At 38.3% G+C, this 18,686-nt stretch overlaps 1 protein-coding gene and 1 pseudogene across 1 annotated transcript in view; one reads left to right on the forward strand and one right to left on the reverse strand.

Annotated features, from left to right (window-relative positions):
* SPMAP2L (sperm microtubule associated protein 2 like) overlaps positions 1 to 18,686 on the reverse strand; it is a 41,739-nt gene that overhangs the window by 15,176 nt on the left and 7,877 nt on the right. The window contains exons 2-5 of the mRNA XM_086405626.1: positions 12,277 to 12,307; positions 8,988 to 9,053; positions 6,643 to 6,771; positions 5,333 to 5,470 (exon numbers count right to left, since the gene is read on the reverse strand). Coding sequence (XP_086261752.1) covers positions 5,333 to 5,470; positions 6,643 to 6,771; positions 8,988 to 9,053; positions 12,277 to 12,307 — 364 coding nt within the window. The remainder of the gene's footprint in view (positions 1 to 5,332; positions 5,471 to 6,642; positions 6,772 to 8,987; positions 9,054 to 12,276; positions 12,308 to 18,686) is intronic.
* On the forward strand, positions 17,167 to 17,633 carry LOC147370639 (small ribosomal subunit protein uS17 pseudogene; annotated as a pseudogene).

The following is an 18,686-nucleotide window of genomic DNA, read 5'->3' on the forward strand; positions in this document are numbered from 1 at the left end:
GTATAAGTGGATTCATACAGTATTATGTGTATGTGATTGGATATTTAGTTTAGCGTATTTAGTTTAGCGTATTTAGTTTAGCGTAATATCCTCAAGGTTCATCCCTGTTGTACCATGTGTCAGAATTTCCTTCCTTTTCAAGGCTGAGTAATATTCCATTGCATGTATTCTTATTCCATTGCATGTATGATTTTTGTATATTGATCTTGGATTCTGTGCCTCCTTGAATTCATTTATTCAACCCACTCCAGTATTCTGGCCTGGGAAATCCCATGGACAGAGGAGGTGGCTGCAGTCCATGGGATTGTGCATCAAACACAACTTGGTGACTACACTAATATTTTTATGTGGGTTTCCTGAGATTTTCTATATATAAGATCATGTCATGTATGAGCAGAGAGTTTTACTTCTTCCTTTCCAACCTTTCTTTTTCTTGCCTCATTCCTCTGACTTCCATCTGTAGTATCATGTTGAATGGCAGCTTTTCTGGTGGCTCAGTGGTAAAGAACCCACCTGCCAATGCAGGAAACACGGGTTCAATCCCTAGATTGGGAAGATATCCTGGAGTAGGAAATGGCAACCCACTCCAGTATTCTTGCCTGGTAAATCCCAGCGCCAGATGAGTCCTAGCAGGCTACAGTCCATGGCGTTGCAAAAGAGTCAGACACAACTTAGTGACTGAGCACGCACACATAATGTTGAATAAAAATGTAAGAGCTGATGTTCTTGTCTTACTCCTGATCTCAGGGTAAAAGCATTCAGTCTTTCACCATTAATTACAATGTTAGCTGTGGGTTTTTGAAGATGCCCTTTATCAAGCTGAAGAAATTCACTTTGATACCTAGTTTGTTGAGTATGCTGCTGCTGCTGCTGCTAAGTCGCTTCAGTCGTGTCCGACTCTGTGTGACCCCAGAGACGGCAGCCCACCAGGCTCCCCCGTCCCTGGGATTCTCCAGGCAAGAACACTGGAGTGGGTTGCCACTGCCTTCTCCAATGCACGAAAGTGAAAAGTGAAAGTGAAGTCACTCAGTCGTGTCCAACTCTTAGCGACCCCATGGACTGCAGCCTACCAGGCTCCTCCATCCATGGGATTTTCCAGGCAAGAGTACTGGAGTGGGGTGCCATTGCCTTCTCCATTGTTGAGTATGATGTGTGTTAAATTTTAAGTTCTTTTTTTTGAGTCTATTCAGGTAATCATGCTCAGTTCAGTTCAGTTCAGTTGCTCAGTCATGTCGGACTCTTTGTGACTCCATGGACTGCAGCATGCCAGGCTCCCTGTACATTACCGGAGCTTGCTCAAACTCATGTCCATCAAGTCGGTGATGCCATCCAACCATCTCATCTTCTGTCGTCCCCTTCTCCTCCTACCTTTAATCTTTCCTAGCATCAGGATCTTTTCCAATGAGGCAGTTCCTCCCATCAGGTGGCCAAAGTATTGGAGTTTCAGCTTCAGCATCAGTCCTTCCAATGAACACCCAGGACTGGTTTTCTTTAGGATTGACTGGTTTGATCTCCATTTAGTCCAAGGGACTCTCAAGGGTCTTCTCCAACATCACAGTTCAAAAACATCAATTCTTCAGTGTTCAGCTTTCTTTATAGTCTAGTTCTCACATCCATACATGACTACTGGAAAAACCATAGCTTTGACTAGATGGACCTTTGTTGGCAAAGTAATGTCTCTGCTTTTTGATATGCTGTCTAGGTTGGTCATTGCTTTTCTTCCAAGGAGCAAGTGTCTTTTATTTTCAAGGCTGCAGTCACTATCTGCAGTGATTTTGGAGCCCAAGAAAAGAAAGTGTCAGTTTCCATTGTTTCCCCAACTATTTGCCATGAAGTGATGGGACTAGATGCCATGATCTTAGTTTTTTGAATGTTGAGTTTTAGGCCAGATTTTCACTCTCCTTTTTCACTTTCATCAAGAGGCTCTTTAGATCCTCTTCACTTTGTGCCATTAGGTGGTATCATCTGTATATTTGAAGTTATTTATATTTCTCCCAGAAATCTTGATTCCAGCTTGTGCTTCATTCAGCCCAGCATTCTGCATGATGTACTCTGCATATAAGTTAAATAAGCAGGGTGATAATGTGCAACCTTGTCATACTCCTTTCCCAATTTGGAACCAGTCTGTTGTTCCATGTCTGGTTCTAACTGTTGCTTCTTGACCTGCATATAGATTTCTTAGGAGGCAGATAAGGTGGTCTGGTATTCCTCATCTCTTGAAGAAGGTTTTTTGTTCTATTTGGTGTACTACATTGATTTCAGAATGCTGAACTCAATATATTCTTGTATTGCTGGAATAAATCCAACCTTGTCATGGTGTATAATTGTTTTTATATGTTGTTAGATTTGTTTTCCCAGTATTCTGGTGTGGACTGCTGCATGTATATTTAGACTTGGTTTGGTAGTATTTTGGTATGAACTGTTACATACATACTCATAAGAGATATTTCTGTCATTTTGTTCTCTTGTAATGACCTTTCCTGGTTTTGGTATCAGGAATAATATGGAGCTCATGACCTAGTTTTTGGAGGAAACTGAAGGATTGGTGTTAGTTCTTCTCTACACATATCACTAAGTTTATCAATGAAAGCATCTGTTCCTGAGCTGTTCATAGGAAGTTTTTAAAAATTATTAATTAAATCTCTTTACTTATTATGAGTCTTTTGAGATTTTCTATTATTCAGTTAAGTTTCAGTAGTTTGTCTTCCTAGGAATTTGTCCGTTTCATTTATGTTATCTAATCTGTTGAGCTTATAATTTCTCAGAGTAATCCCTTATAATCCTTTTTTATCTCTATAAGATCAATAGTAGTAACTCTTCTTTTGCATATGATTCCTTAGAATGGTCCCTTCTTTCTCTCTTGGTGGTTTAGTTGCTAAGTTGTGTCTGACTCTTTGCAACCCCATGGACCATAGCCCACCAGGCTCCTCTGTCCTTGGGATTTTTCAGGCAAGAATACTGGAGTGGGTTGCAATATCCTTCTCCAGGGGATCTTCCCCACCCTGGGATTGAACTTGGGTCTCCTGCATTGCAGGTGGATTCTTTGCCAACTGAGCCACCAGGGAAGCTCCTTTCTTTCATGATTTTAGTAATTTGAATCTTTTTGTCTTGGTAAGGCTAGCCAAAGTGTTTTTGTTGTTGTTGATCTTTTCAAAGAGCCAACGTTCGATTTTGTTGATTTTTCTCCATCTCCCTAGTTCCTATTTGTTTCTACTCTGATCTTTATTATTTCCTTCTATCTGCTACTTTTGAATTAGCTTGATTTTCATTTGTAATTTCTTAAGATGGAAGATTAAGTTACGGTTTTCAATCTTTTATTTTTTAATGTAGGCATTTATAGCTAAAATTTCCCGCTAATCACTATTTTCGCTATAAGTTGTGGTATATTGTGTTTTATTTTTATTAATATCAAAGTGATTCATTCTTTGACCCATTGTTTTTGTTTAGGAAGGTATTTAATTTCACATATTTAAAATGTCCATAAAAAATAAATAAATAAATAAATAAATAAATAAATAAAATGTCCCTTCTGCTATTGGTTCCTAATTTCATTTCACTGTGGCCAGAGAACTGATGAATTGTATGAATTGAATTGAATTGAATTGAATTGTATGAATTCAATTCTCCTCAAATTATTGACATTTGTTTTATGACCTAATATATGATCTATCCTAAAGAATATTTCATGTACACTTGAGAAGAATGTGTGTTCTGCTGTTATTGGGTATACCGTCCTATAAATGTCAGGTAGGTATTGTAGGTTAATATGAAACATTAAAAATGTCTCAAAAATTGGTGACAGATGAGTATTCTTTCCATTTATAAATTGAAATCTATAACTACCAAATTTACATGTATACTTTAACTATATTAACAGATTTTATTGAATGAATTGATAAATAAGCAAATTTTATGGACAAACTGGGCCACTTTTGCTGGATTTTATGATGGAAAAAGACTCAAGTTGTCCAGTTCAACTCCCTGAATACAGGAATCTTTTTTAAAATCCACATAAAGTCATCATTCCTGTTTGTGCTTGAACATTTTCAGGGGATTGGGTGGAGATAGCAGTTGATTTCTCCAGATAAACACTTTCCCTACTGAATAGCTATCAGAAAGATTTCTGTACACTTAGGTGACACTGGCTGCTCTATAAATTCCTTGTTCTACTTCAAGTTCTAGAATAAACATTGCTGCTGCTAAGTCACTTCAGTCGTGTCTGACTCTGTGCGACCCCAGAGACGGCAGCCCACCAGGCTCCCCTGTCCCTGGGATTCTCCAGGCAAGAATACTGGAGTGGGTTGCCATTGCCTTCTCCAATGCATGAAAGTGAAAAGTGAAAGTGAAGTCGCTCATTCGTGCCCGACTCTTAAGAGACCCCATGGACTGCAGCCTACCAGGCTCCTCCGTCCATGGGATTTTCCAGGCAAGGGTACTGGAGTGGGGTGCCATTGCTTTCATTTTCCCTTCCTCTTTCAGATGCTGACCTTTTAAACACAGCTATTACCTTTTAAACACAGTTATTACTGTTTCCTTGGTGTCTTCTCTAAGTTAAACATATTATTTCTCCTATTACTCATTTTCCAGAAGACTCAACATCTTATTCATTCCCATCTGAATAGTCTCAAATTTATTATCAGTTTCCTAAGGTATAACATCCATGAGTGGACATACACACCTAATGTGCTCTAAAGTAGTGCACAGTAGTAGTATCACACTCCTGTAAGTGAACCTTGTACATACTCCACTAATACAACCTAACATTTTTTCCAATAACCTCACTACAATCATAGTTCTCATGTGGAAGGTATCACCAAAGCTGTCTTTTAAAGTGAAAGTCACTCAGTTGTGACTTTTTGTGACCCCATGGGCTGTAGCCTGCCAGGGTCCTCTGTCTATGGGATTCTCCAGGCCAGAATACCAGAGTGGGTAGCTGTTCCCTTCCCCAGGGGATTTCCCAACCCAGAGATCTTTTAAAGACAAGTAGAAATCCAGCATTTAAAGCAAAAGGAAGAGGATTTATAGTCACAGGGGCATATGAGAATATGAATCGCAAAAACCTGTAATGTTTCATTTGAATATTTTTGAATTGGCTGACACTGGTGAGCATGGTGTAAATTTTCACTTCACTACAATTTGAGTCAAATGTAATTATTGATGATGATCTTCTGATTACCTACAATTGCTGCAAACTTCTGATTTTTCACTCTGATCCTTTGAAAACCAAGTGGACTTCTATTTTGTGAAATTGCATATACTCAAATAAGAACAACAATATTGTGACAGTCATCAAATCAGATGAGAATTTATAGAGCTTCTCAAGGTACTCTACCTGTCTATCAGGTACCGTCTCTTGGATCTGTTGGGCTGTGCCAGCTTCTGGATCCTTTTGGAAGGTTGGCAAAACAGTGCAGGAGAGGGGATCTCCCAGATTACAGACTCTCTGCCACAGCTATAATAATATTGAACCCTGCAAGTTGCAGAAGGGAAAGTGAGTGAGACAGGCATGAATTTGAGTGATCAAATCCAAGCACCTAATCTCCAATAGTGTAATAGGAGCCCACAAAGAAGTAAAAAATTCTACACATTTTCCAACTGATTCTATGAAGACAGCATTACCATAAACAAAGACACTACAAAAAGAAAGACATTAGAAGAAAACTACAGATCAATATCTTATGAATATAGATGCAAAGATTCTAAGATTTTGTTGGAACACAGGCACAATTGTTTACATATGTCGATAGGTGCTTTCTCGGAGTTGCAGCAGACAATTTATGGCCAACTTTACATATGGCCCCTTCCAGAAAAAGTTTGCTGACTTTTAACTAAACTGTATATTGAAGGAGGTAGAGAAATGGCTACCTCAATTATCATATAAACCAAACTTCAAATAATGGTTATCTTCACTTTTTTCTTTACTTTAACTTCCCTCATGCCTGTACCCATCTTCCCTACACCTTATCATCTTTCCTCAAAGCGCCAACTAGGAAAGTCCAGTCATTCAACAAATATCCAATGAAAACAAATTTGCAAAGGGCATCAAAAGTCTTAACAACATTATTACTTTTAGATGCCCTAATTACCTCATTATAACCAAGCCCATAGGTGCTATAGAAAATTCATAGTTTCATGAATAAAAGAAGTGTTATATATTGTACTATATATAGTATATAACACAACAGTGTTATATATTGTACATGGCATGTGTGCTGTTGCTTCAGTCATGCCCAACTCTTTGTGACATTATGAACTATAGCCCGTCAGCCTCCTCTGTCCAAGAGATTCTCCAGGCAAGAATACTGGAGTGGGTTGCCACACCCTTCAGGAGAACTTCTTGATGCAGGGATTGAACCCTCATCTCTTATGCATTGGCAGCTGGGTTCTTTACCACTAGCACCACCCGGGAAGCCCATCTATGGTACATATCCTTGCATAACACCCTCATTTTATTAAAAAATCAAAATCATGATAAGCCAATAAACTATAAGGTATAATACAAGTCTGCAGTAGCTAAATATTAGATGTTGCTCTGGAAAAGTTTTGCTGTAGCATCAGATTGGAAATGGATATAGAATCCCTAATCTTTAGTAAATTTTGTGTTTCTGAAAACACACAACCTGGTAATACACAAATACTAACCTGTTAGGTACATATCGGTGGGAGACTTCCTTAGACTGGGCAAGATTCTCTAATCTTTGGGTCATTTGAGCCTTCAAAGCACTCCGGGAAACAGGGCGAATAGGATCTTGATTTCCCCAAAACAGTTTTCTGTTAAAAAACAGGAAAAGAAATGGTAAGAAAATTCAGTGATAATTGACATCTTAGAAATGGCTCTTGGTGGCTTCTCTATTGATTTTACTTCACTTCAGGAACTATCTCTATTATAAAATTTTACAATTTCCAGGCATCAGGAGCCGATAAACTATGTATGGAAGTTAAAACAAGAACAAGACTGTTTTATCTACTGTCTTAAAAGGTGAGGACCAAAAATGAATCTATTAGAGACAGTTGTTTCTGCCATCATGTAATGGATGCTGTAATTACAGTAAGATCATCATAAAATGAGCACATCACTTATCCACACTGTGACCTCACCTCGGGTGAAGCACTGTGCCAGGTGGTCAGATCTAATTAACTCCTGTAGACCTCTCCTCCAGATACCATCCCACTGGGGCTTGGGATTTCAAGAACAAACAACCCAATTAAAAAATGGACAAAAGACGTGAATAGACATTTTAGAGAAGATGATACACAGACGGCAAATAGGCATATGTAATACGCTCAACATCATGTCCTTAGGGAACTGCAAATCAAAATAACGAGGCACCTCTGCGCATTTATTAAAAGGGCTAAAATAGAAAACACTGATAACACCAACACTGGGGAAGATGTGACGCAACAGGAACTTTGATTCGTTGGTGGCAGGAATGGTACCGATACTTTGGAAGACATTTTTGCAGCTTCTCACAAAGCCAAGCTCATAGTCTTACCATGTGATCCAGTCATCGTACTCCAAGGTCTTTCCCCAAATGAGCTGAAAACCTGTATCTACACAAAAACCTGCAAATGACTATTTACAGCAGGTTTATTCATAATTGCACCAAGTCAGAGGCAACCAACATGTCCTTCGGTAAGTGAATACACTATGGTACATCCAGACTATGGAATATTACTCAATGCTAAAAAGAAATGTACTATTAATGAAAAGCCATGGAGGAACACTAAAGGCATTTTGCTAAGTGAAAGAAGCCTGTCTGAAAATTTATATATTGTACAATTCCGACACTACGTAACATTCCAGAAAAGGTAAACTTACAGATACAGTTAAAAGATCAGTGGTTGCAAGGGATTTGGAGAGAAGGGAAAGAGGGAGAGGGATCAATAGGTGGAGCACAGGTAATTTTTAGGGCAGTGAAACTATTCTGTAAAATAATATAGCGTGAATATACAATGTTACTCATTTGTCAAGACTCAGAGAACTGTACAACACAAAAAGTAAACCCTAATGTAAACTATAGGCTTTCATTAATAATAATGTTCAATATTTGTTCATTACCTGTAACAAATGTACCACACTAATGCAATTTATTAGACTTCCCTGGTGGCAGACAGTAAAGTGTCTGCCTACAATGTGGGAGACCTGGGTTCGATCCCTGGGTCTGGAAGATCCCCTGGAGAAGGAAATGGCAACCCACTCCAGTATTCTTGCCTGGGAAATCCCCTGGACAGAGGAATCTGGTAGCCTACGATCCATGGGTCGCAAAGAGTCAGATACGACTAAGCGACTAAACTGTCACTTTTCAATGCAAGTTAATAATGTTAATACTAGGGGAAACTAGAGGAGGGGCGGTAATACAGAAACTTTCTCTGTACTTTAGTTTTTCTGTAAGTCTAAAACTGTTTTAAAAAATAAAATCCATTAATTTAGAAAATAAAAGAGCAATGGATTAGGGAAAAAATCAGGCTTTGTTCAGGAACCAAGAAAGAAAAGGGGACGTCCTGTGACCAGGAGTGGAAAGCCAGCGAGTCCAGCCTGCTGGAGACCCCAGAGAACAGGCGTGCTCTCGGCAGAGGCTTAGACACAGATGTTAGACGCGGCAAACCCGAACTTGGAGGATGGACACAGGTGTGTCACGTGCGTGTAGAATATGCCCTGGGACAGTGACTCTCAAACCTGTCTGCCTGTTAGGATCATCTGGGGAGTCTTTAACACTCCTGAAGTCTAGACTGTGCCCCAGGCCAAGGGAGTCAAGAATCAGTAGCTTTTAAATTTTCCAGATGACTCCAGTGTGCAGACAAATTTGAGAATTACTGACCTAAGGTTCGCTTTCCATGTGCTGACTCACCTGAGGTGACAATACTGATTCAGTGGCTCCAGTTGAGCACAGAGGGGCTAGGATGCAGAGTAAGTGGACAGGTAAAAATAACACTTATTGAATGTAAGGAATAATCATCACAAACAAGACTACATAATATTACCTTACCTATCTGGGGCTCGCCATTGTTTCTTAGGCCTAGAAAGATCTTGAATTCTCTTCCTAGAAAAAGAACTAACAAATACCAGCAGATTAATTCAATGAGGATGCTTAACAAATATGTTTACATTAGATGTAATCAAACAAATCTCATCTGATGGAGAAATAAAAACCAAGGTCCTATTATACAGGATTTGAAGAGTGCTAAAAAAAGCTAAAAGTATTAAAAAATATTGTGAACCCCAAATTCTCACTTTTAAAATCATTAAAAATATACTATACAATAAAACAAAGACAATAAATACACAATATAACCAAGACTGTACTGTCTCCAGAAGAATCCAAGTAAAATGTACACTTAATGGCAAAACCCCTCAATTTTCATAGAAAGTAAATTTGTAAATGCTTGATAGCACTAGATGTTGAAGAGACTGTATAGGAAAATTTCAGACAGAATTTGTGGCTTCAGGTAAACTATGAAACAGGCAAAATATACTTTGGGTACCACTCAACCTCCATCCTGCTCTATTCTGCTCCCTTGGACTTCCCTGACTATCCTGAATCCACCTATAGCAGAGACAGTTTGTGGTCCCCAATTATCCATGTGTTCCTTTACATTTTCCAGACTCCTTTGCAGCTATTTGAAACTATGTGATTAATTATGTCTATCCTCAGCAGAAGTTAATGAACAATAATAACAAATCTTTCCAAACATGAGATTGTGATGGTGGTTTGAGATAACCAAAAGATTCTTCAGCAGTTAAATGTTTGAGGTCTGATATGTAATTGATGGACTTCCTATGTGGCTCAGTGGTAAAGAGTCCATCTGCCAAGGCAGGAGATGCTGGAGACACAGCTTCAATCCCTCTGTGGGAAAGATCTCCCTCTGGAGAAGGAAAAGGCAATCCACTCCAGTATTCCTGCCTGAAAAATCCCATGGACAGAGGAGTCTGGTGGGTTACAGTCCATGGTGTCACAAAGAGTTGGACACGACTGAGTGATTGAACACACATGTATGTAATTGATACAATGCACCCTGCCCCAAGATATGTCTGCTATTGTCTAGAAATAATGAAGATAATGTCTACTGCCAGGGAAAAAAAAACTACACCCTTACTCAATTAAAAAAAAATGATTTTGCTGTGCAAGTACTGTTCGAACTCTGCTATGATGGCCTGAACCAACTTTTCAGAGAGGGTGGCTAGGTGGAGGAAAAAGCAAACTATAGTGCAGACAAAACATCTTCTTATATATGAATCTTTGCAGGCAATTTAGCTCCTGGCTCCATCATCACCTCTAAGCCAGTTTCTTCCCTTTCTACCTTTTCTTTACCACCTAAATAATATTATTTTAATGCATCATTTTATATATAAGACTACTGACAGTTTCTCCATTTATTTATATAGATAGTTAAACTGTATTGTTACTTTAATTGGAAATGATCTCATTAACTCCTGCTAATCGTGAAGGTCTGACTAATCTCTCCTTTTCATTCACTTATTGTGCATTGTGTCACCATAGCCACGTCTTCAACCTACATCTCTTCATCTTAATGCAGGCTTGTCTTCTCTCTCAAGTATTACATGACCTTACAACATCTACTCGTGATCCTGTGCAGAAACACAAGAATGTGGTGGAGGGATCTGAACTCTTGAAGGCAGATTTCTTTTTTAATGAGGATTACTTTGCTGTTCCATGTCTTCATTGATAATTAATCTCCTGTAGTTTGCCAATAGCTAACAAAATTTTGGAAATTCTTACTTTAGGAGCAGAGCAAAAAACATATGTTTATATAGCAACAATTAAGAAACAATTTCATGTCTGAATTGATGGGGTAATCCAAATAATTCTGTCTTTCCGTCAGAATGCTCTTTTACACTTGACTATTTTGCTTATCCTAGAGTAGGAAATGGCAACCCACTCCAGTATTCTTGCCTGGAAAATCTCATGGATAGAGGTGCCTGGGGGGCTATAGTCCATGGGATTGCAAAGAGTTGGACATGACTGAGTGACTGAACACCCGTGTATATTTTGCTTATACTAAATATTTCTTTTAAAAGCATCAGGTACAGCACATTTGTTTAACAAGATTATTTAGAGAATTGGGACAGGCACAAATAATACAGAACAAAATTTTCTCACAGAGTCAAACCAAATTAACCAATCAAATGAAAGCAAGAAATAATATAACAACAAAAACAGAAACACTTAAAGAAACACTCTTCACAGTCTTTTTTTAAGTATAAAAGCTTTCCAGATGTAAATGATTTCACTGTCTATTTAGTAATAGGAGAGTCTGCTCACCTGGCATGCATTTAGTTGAAGTAACTTGGTATTTTAAGTGGATATTCAGTAATACTCAGTAAAGGTTAGTTCTACCAGATTTGCTGCCTAGTCATCTTACAAAAGTGACATGATTACTCTGAATTTCACTTTCTCTCAGAAAATCTAGTTGATTATATCCACCCTATCAACTTCTCAGGATTCTTGTGAGAAAATAAAATTTAAACAGCAAAGTAGTACATAAAAATAAGGCAGCAGTATTTAATGCCTAAAAGACGTGAGGAAAAAACAACTAGAAAATATAGTACTTAGAAAATGCAAACTAAGTCCAACCAATAACAATAAATGTAGATGGTAAAGAATAACAATATGAATAACTTCAATGCACTTATTAAAAGAGTGAAGAAATAAAATCTGGTATTATTTACTTCTCATCTATATGAGCCATTGATATGAACCTTTGGTATTTTCTCTTGAATGATTTTATTCTATTACCTCTTCTAAATATATCTTAACCAAATCAAGAATAAGCATCTGTCTTCAGGAGACATCTAGTGTACACACCACATGTACACACACACACATTTCTTTTTCTTCATAGAGGGCACTTGACTTGGAATTTCATTAGCTACTGAATTTTGAATTAGAGGCAAGAGGAGATTGAGATACACTAACATGAGCTTCACAAAATCTGTGACATGAGATGGTCAGTGCAGAATCCCAAGTGCCTTTAGGGACTTAACCTTTAGGTTCAGCCCTATTAAGTGACTCACACAGCACTGAGCGACAAGCAAGCCCTGAGCGAGAATTCTCCTACATCTCTATCTTAACCACTTTATCTCTCTTCCTTCCTTTTCCCAAGGGAATTGCCCCTAGAACAGGGCCTTATGACAAAGGGAAAGAACAGGAATCTTCTCAAAACCCTCAAGATAGGCTTTCACTTCAAATGCCCCAGATTGAGTACCCCTTTCAGCTAGTAAAGTCTGGGAAAATAGTGCTATATCTATATTCTTACCGTTTCCTTACAAAGTCGCAAGGATCAGGATCTGCAAAAGGAAAAGGAAACGCAAAAATAAGATTCAATAGGAATCAAAGATATTCCCGCACACCACAACTAAAAGATTCCACGTGCCACAGCTAAAAAAGACCAGCATGCTGCAAAGAAGATTGAAGATTCCCAAGCTGCAACTAAGACCCATGGCAGCCAAATAAATAAGTTTAAAAAAAATAAAAGATATGATTAAAAATAGCCATTACAAATCAATAAACAAAGGGACTAGAAAAAATAACTATTTGGGGGAAAGGCCCAAGTGGCTCAGACAGTAAAGACTCCATCTGCAAAGCAGGAGACCTGCTTTGGTCTCCAGGGTTCGATTCCTGGGTTGGGAAGATCCCTGGAGAAAGGCATGGCAACCACTCCAGTCTTCTTGCCTGGAGAATCCCCATGGACAGAGCAGCCTGGCAGGCTGCAGTCCATGGGGTCGCAAGAGTCAGGCATGACTGAGAGACTAAGCACAGCACATCTGCCAAAGTAAACTACAAGTAAATCAAATAGTTAAATTTTTTCTTTTTAAAAAACTGAATTAGAGTAAAAATAAGAGAATATGTACTTAATGACTGGATTTTAATCTGCATTAAAGGTGATGAAAGATAGAGAGGAAACATACAGATTAAAATATTTAAAACTTAAAATGTGTGTCAAAAAATAAACCTTAGAAAACAAAAATTGAGAGAAATATGTAGTAACAAAACAATAAAGTCTTAATATCTGAAGAGTATAAAAGTACAGATGAATAAGAAAAACACTAAAAAGGTTTCAAAAGTTAAACAGACAAAGAAGAGGAGTTCAAAGAAGAGGAAGACATATGAAGGGCTAATAAACATAAAAAGTTCAAACTTGCTTGTAATCAAAACAATGCAAATAAAGAATGAGATTTAAAAAAAAAACTATCACATTAGCAAAAAGTTTTTACAAAGGATAACAATGCTGGAAGCATCAGATGAAGTAAGTACTTCCATGCTGCTGGTGGATATTTAAATTAGTTCATTTTGTGAAAAATAATTTGGTGTATGAGTCAGCAATACTTACCTTCCTTAACCTAATTCTACTTCTAAAATAGAAGTACTTTAGAAGTACTTCAGAGCACTTTCTTTAGTCCTCTAAAGAAGTAACTACAAGTGTGGGCAAAGACTTATGCACAAAAATGTTAATGGTGGTATCTTCAGCAGTAAAAAGCTGGATACACCTGTATTATCCAAAACAGACGAAATGGAAGCAAATTAAAATTCATGTTTAGAAGTTCTTTTTTAATGTGGGCAAATATAGGCCTTATCCTAAGGCCTATTATAGTAGGCCTCTTTAGGACAAATTGTTCCAGTTTCTCCTGGGGAGTTTCTAACCATATCTGGGAGCTCTGAAATAACATTTTCTACCGTCTGGAGTGTTCAGGGTAAAGGAAAGTGGGTGTGCTCTGACATCAGACAGACATGGCTCAAACCCCAGTTTTGTTACTTACTCAACTGTTCAATCTTGGGCAAATTAAATAATTAATGCTAAAAAAATTTTTCTTTTCTTTTTTTAAGTATAAATTTATTTATTTTAATTAGAGGCTAATTACTTTACAACATTATATTGGTTTTGCCATACATCAACATGAATCTGCCACGGGTGCACATGTGTTCCCCATCCTGAACCCTCCTCCCACCTCCCTCCCCATACCATCCCTCTGTTGAAACATGTATAATATCATATGTGAAACGAATCACCAGTCCGGGTCTGATGCATGATACAGGATGCTTGGGGTTGGTGCACTGGGATGACCCAGAGGAATACTAAAAATTTTTAAATTAGGATTCTGCTTAAATTTCTATAAGTAAAGAAAAAGTTTAAGTAACTATTAAGTTTGAGTAATTGTAAAGTTTAAATAATTTACTGTTAAGGGTTCCAACTATGAAAAGTAATATTAATGCAATGAGAACCTAATTGTGAACCTGTATTAACATGTATTTTCACTGGATTCTTTATGCCTTTATACCCTCCCCCTCATTTCTAAAAGGATTTGAGATTGCTTACATAAACACATAACAGGATATTATCTAAGATGAAAAATTCAGGAAAACAGGTAGAAAAAAAGTAGATGAACAAGGGAAATAAAAATACAAAATGAAGAATGTAAAATAAAGTCATGTACCATTATATCTGAACATTTTACCACTGAAAGCAAAAGCCATAAACTTTTCCTAAAATGAAATCTGAAAGAAACTTCTCTTGTGAGGTCTCTTAATGGTTTTATACACACACACATTAAATAAATTATAAGACTTGATAATGAAAAGATGAAGAAAATCTTATTTTCTTAGATTTTTCCTTCTTCAAATTTTATTTTTGATATATGTGTTACATGAAACTAAGATAAATTTTAAAAAAATAAGAAGTTTTCAGTAAAGTATCATAATAACTGAATATAAGGCTAGATTTTGTTCCCAAAAATTATTTCTCAGAAAAAAGGTTACCTTACATGCAAGTCCTTATAAGAACTCATCTTAGGAAGCACTTCCTCAATTACTTTATTTTCCCAACAAAGAAATGGCAAACAAAAACACAGCAGCCTGAAATAATTTCAGTTAATGCTAGAATGGAATAATTATAGAGCTCTCCATACAATTTAAGTTTAAATCTGTATTTTACAAAAGAGGGAAGAGGTAAAGAAATTTAAAACAGATTTAATAATATTTTGGTGATATAATTTTATAATCTTAAGCGTTGGATGTTGGATGTCATTTTAAAAAGCAAAAAGAAAGACAAAACACAAAGAATGAGGTGATTGTATTGTGAAGATAAAAGTATAGCTACAGAATGAATTTTTAAGAGTTCTGTTACATTACACGAATGGGTTTCTAACAATAGCCAGGAACAGCATCAAACATAGATCCAAAAGAGACCTGTCTTATCCCTAATGCTATGATGGAATCTAGGCAAAAACTGAAACCGGCTGCTGAAATGTGGATAGGAGCTTTACCAAGGAGGGATGGAGCCAACCTCACCTGAACTCACTTGTCAACCTGAGAATCACCACAAACGGGAGAGCCTGACACTGTGTGTCAGCACCACCTATGAAAAATTCTTGCTCGAAACAATTTAGTTTCAATCTAAGCAGGTCTCTCAGTCTATATGCTTTGCAAGAAACAGAGGAGCTAACAGAACAAGTTAAAGACATCACAAAAAACAAATTAAATTCAGAACATGGGATATTTTACCCAATTTTTCTAACAAGTGTGTTTTAAAAGGGAGAGAGGATTAGAGTTAGTGTTAAAGAGTAACAGAGCCGTGTGACCCTTGTTTGAGGCCTAATTAGAACGGACCAGCTGTAAAAATACAGTTTTGAGACAACTACAAGTGAAAGTTAGTTGCTCAGTTATTCCAGCTCTCTGTGACCCCCTGGACTGTAGCCCACCAGGATCCTCTGTCCATGGGACTCTCCAGGCAACTCTACTGGAGTGGGTTGCCATTTCCTTCTCCAGGGGATCTTCCCCACCTAAGGATCAAACCTAGGTCTCCTGTATTGCAGGCAGAGACAATTAAGGAAGTTTAAATATTTAACAGGTATTAGATGGTATTAAATAATAATTGTAGATTCAAAGTGCAAATAATGACATGATACGTTTTTTTAAAAAGTCCTTAGTAATTAGAAAGGCATACAAGATATAATGGGCAAAACGACATGCTGTCTAGTATTTTCTTTACAACAATTTGTCCTACAGGAGGCCCCAAAACGTGTGTGTGTGTGTGTGTGTGCACTTGTGCATGTGCTCACGCATGTGTGCACAGTAGGAAGGGTTGGCAGGAGAATGTCTAGATGAAACGATTAGCAAAATGATAAATATTAAAACTAGATGGGGGTGTATTATAACATTCTCTATTTTGGGTGCATTTGAATATTTCTATAATAAAGCTGTAGAGATAAAAATGATTTTTCTGGAAAAACTGTTAAATTAGTCAAGAGGTAAGTGGTATTAAGCATGCAAATAAAAAAGTTGAATAAAACTGTTTTTCTATGAAATATGACATTAGAAATAACTTTCTAAATTATATCATTGATTTTAATGTTATTTTAATTTTATAGGTATAGCGAAGTTAACACAATTCTAAACAAACGTTTGTCTATTGTCTTTCTCCCTAAAAGATTATCTATTCAAATTGGCCAGAATTTTTTCTTTCCTTATATTCAAGAATCTATAGTAATCTCACTTTGGCAACACCTTGCTGTATCAAATTAAGCAGTTGTATTAACATCCAGACTCTCAGCATTTACAAGTGTCTGTAGAGAGTGAGTTCACGCATCTCATTTCACTAGAAAGGAAACAGGTTCATGCATGTCATTTCACTAGAAAGGAAACACGCATCTATGACAAGACCAAAAGTAACTTCCAAACCTCTTACCTCCTAGTTTAGTGCTCTTTCCAATAGCATCAAGCTCCCTCTTCTACTAAGTATGTGCTTGTATTGAAATCCCCAGAATGTGGCTGGAGCCATGACTCGGGCATAGCAGAGTTCAAGCAGCCATATTTCTTTGGGGGCGAGGGCAGGATTGTACATATCCAATCCATCCTTTGGGTAGACCTTTCTGAGCATGACTCTAGTAACACTCCCTAAAATATTTCCCAGCTCCTTTTTCCTAGAGATTAACAACAGTACTTTTTTTCACCATTCTTCTCTCCCGATGATCCCCCACTCTCACTCCAGTCCAGTCCCTGAGATATTCCAGGCTTTGGATCAAACCGACAGGGCTTTGAACGCTGGTCCCACCACTACACACCTGCAGACAAACTACCTAGTCTCAGATTCCTCTTCTGTAAGCTGAGGACAAAAATACTTTGCAGAGCTTTTTTTCAAGTGGCGAGGAAGATGGCAGACATTCAGACTGGGCGTGCCTATGAAACACAACCAATCATTTTCCAAAATAAGAAGAGGGTCCTGCTTAGAGAAACTGGCAAGAAGACGGTCCCATGATACAACAAGAACATTGATCTGGTCTTTAATACACCAAAGGAAGCCTGGGGGGCACTTATATGCAGAAGAAATGCCCTTTCTTTTCCAATGGTATCATCTCCATCCAAGTGTGGATCCTGTTTAGTGGCTAAGATGAAGATGCAGAGGACCACTGGCATCACTGAGACTACCTCCACTACCCAAAAGCACCAACCGCTTCGTACCGTAAGAATATGTCCATGCACCTTTCCTCCTGCTTTAGGGATGTCAAGATCCTCAATATTGCCACAGTGGGTGAGTGCTGGCCTCTGAGCAAGACAATGTGCTTCAACATGGACTTCGCCAAGGCTGCTGGCACCAAGATGCAATTTCAGAAGTTCTAAGACTGGACCCCTGCCTACTACTCCAACAAAATAAAGTTTCCCATTCAGGAAGAAAAAAAAAAAGTACTTTGCAGAGTGATACAACAAGGACCTTCCTGGTAGCCCAGTAGCTAAGACTCCGTTCTCTCAATGCAGGGGGCCAGGGTTCGATCCCTGGTCAGGGAACTGGATTCCATATGCGGCAACTAAAGAGTTTGCATGCAGCAATGTTAGCTCAGCAGGTTAAGAATCTGCCTGCAATGCAGGAGACACAGGAGATGTGGGTTTGATCTCTGGATTGGGAAGATCCCCTGGAGAAGAAAATGGCAACCCACTCCAGTACGCTTGCCTGGAAAACCCCATGGACAGAGGACCCTGGTGGGTTACAGTTCAAAGACTTGCAAAGAGTTGGACATGACTGAGAGACTAACTTTCACTGTCAGATCACAATGGGCCCTGGTCAGATCAGATCAGATCAGTCGCTCAGTTGTGTCCGACTCTTTGCGACCCCATGAATCGCAGCACGCCAGGCCTCCCTGTCCATCACCAACTCCCGGAGTTCACTCAGACTCACGTCCATCCAGTCAGTGATGCCATCCAGCCATCTCGTCCTCTGTTGTCCCCTTCTCCTCTTGTCCCCAATCCCTCCCAGCATCAGAGTCTTTTCCAATGAGTCAACTCTTCACATGAGGTGGCCAAAGTACTGGAGTTTCAGCTTTACCATCATTTCTTCCAAAGAAATCCCAGGGCTGATCTCCTTCAGAATGGACTGGTTGGATCTCCTTGCAGTCCAAGGGACTCTCAAGAGTCTTCTCCAACACCACAGTTCAAAAGCTTCAATTCTTCAGCGCTCAGCCTTCTTCACAGTCCAACTCTCACATCCATATTGACCACTGGAAAAACCATAGCCTTGACTGGACGAACCTTTGTTGGCAAAGTAATGTCTCTGCTTTTGAATATGCTATCTAGGTTGGTCATAACTTTCCTTCCAAGGAGTAAGCGTCTTTTAATTTCATGGCTGCAGTCACCATCTGTAGTGATTTTGGAGCCCAGAAAAATAAAGTCTGACACTGT

Source organism: Bos grunniens, chromosome 6, assembly GCF_055505025.1.
Source record: "Bos grunniens cultivar Pamir isolate PY7600 chromosome 6, Bosgru_T2T1.0, whole genome shotgun sequence".
Classification (NCBI taxonomy): Eukaryota; Metazoa; Chordata; class Mammalia; order Artiodactyla; family Bovidae; genus Bos; species Bos grunniens.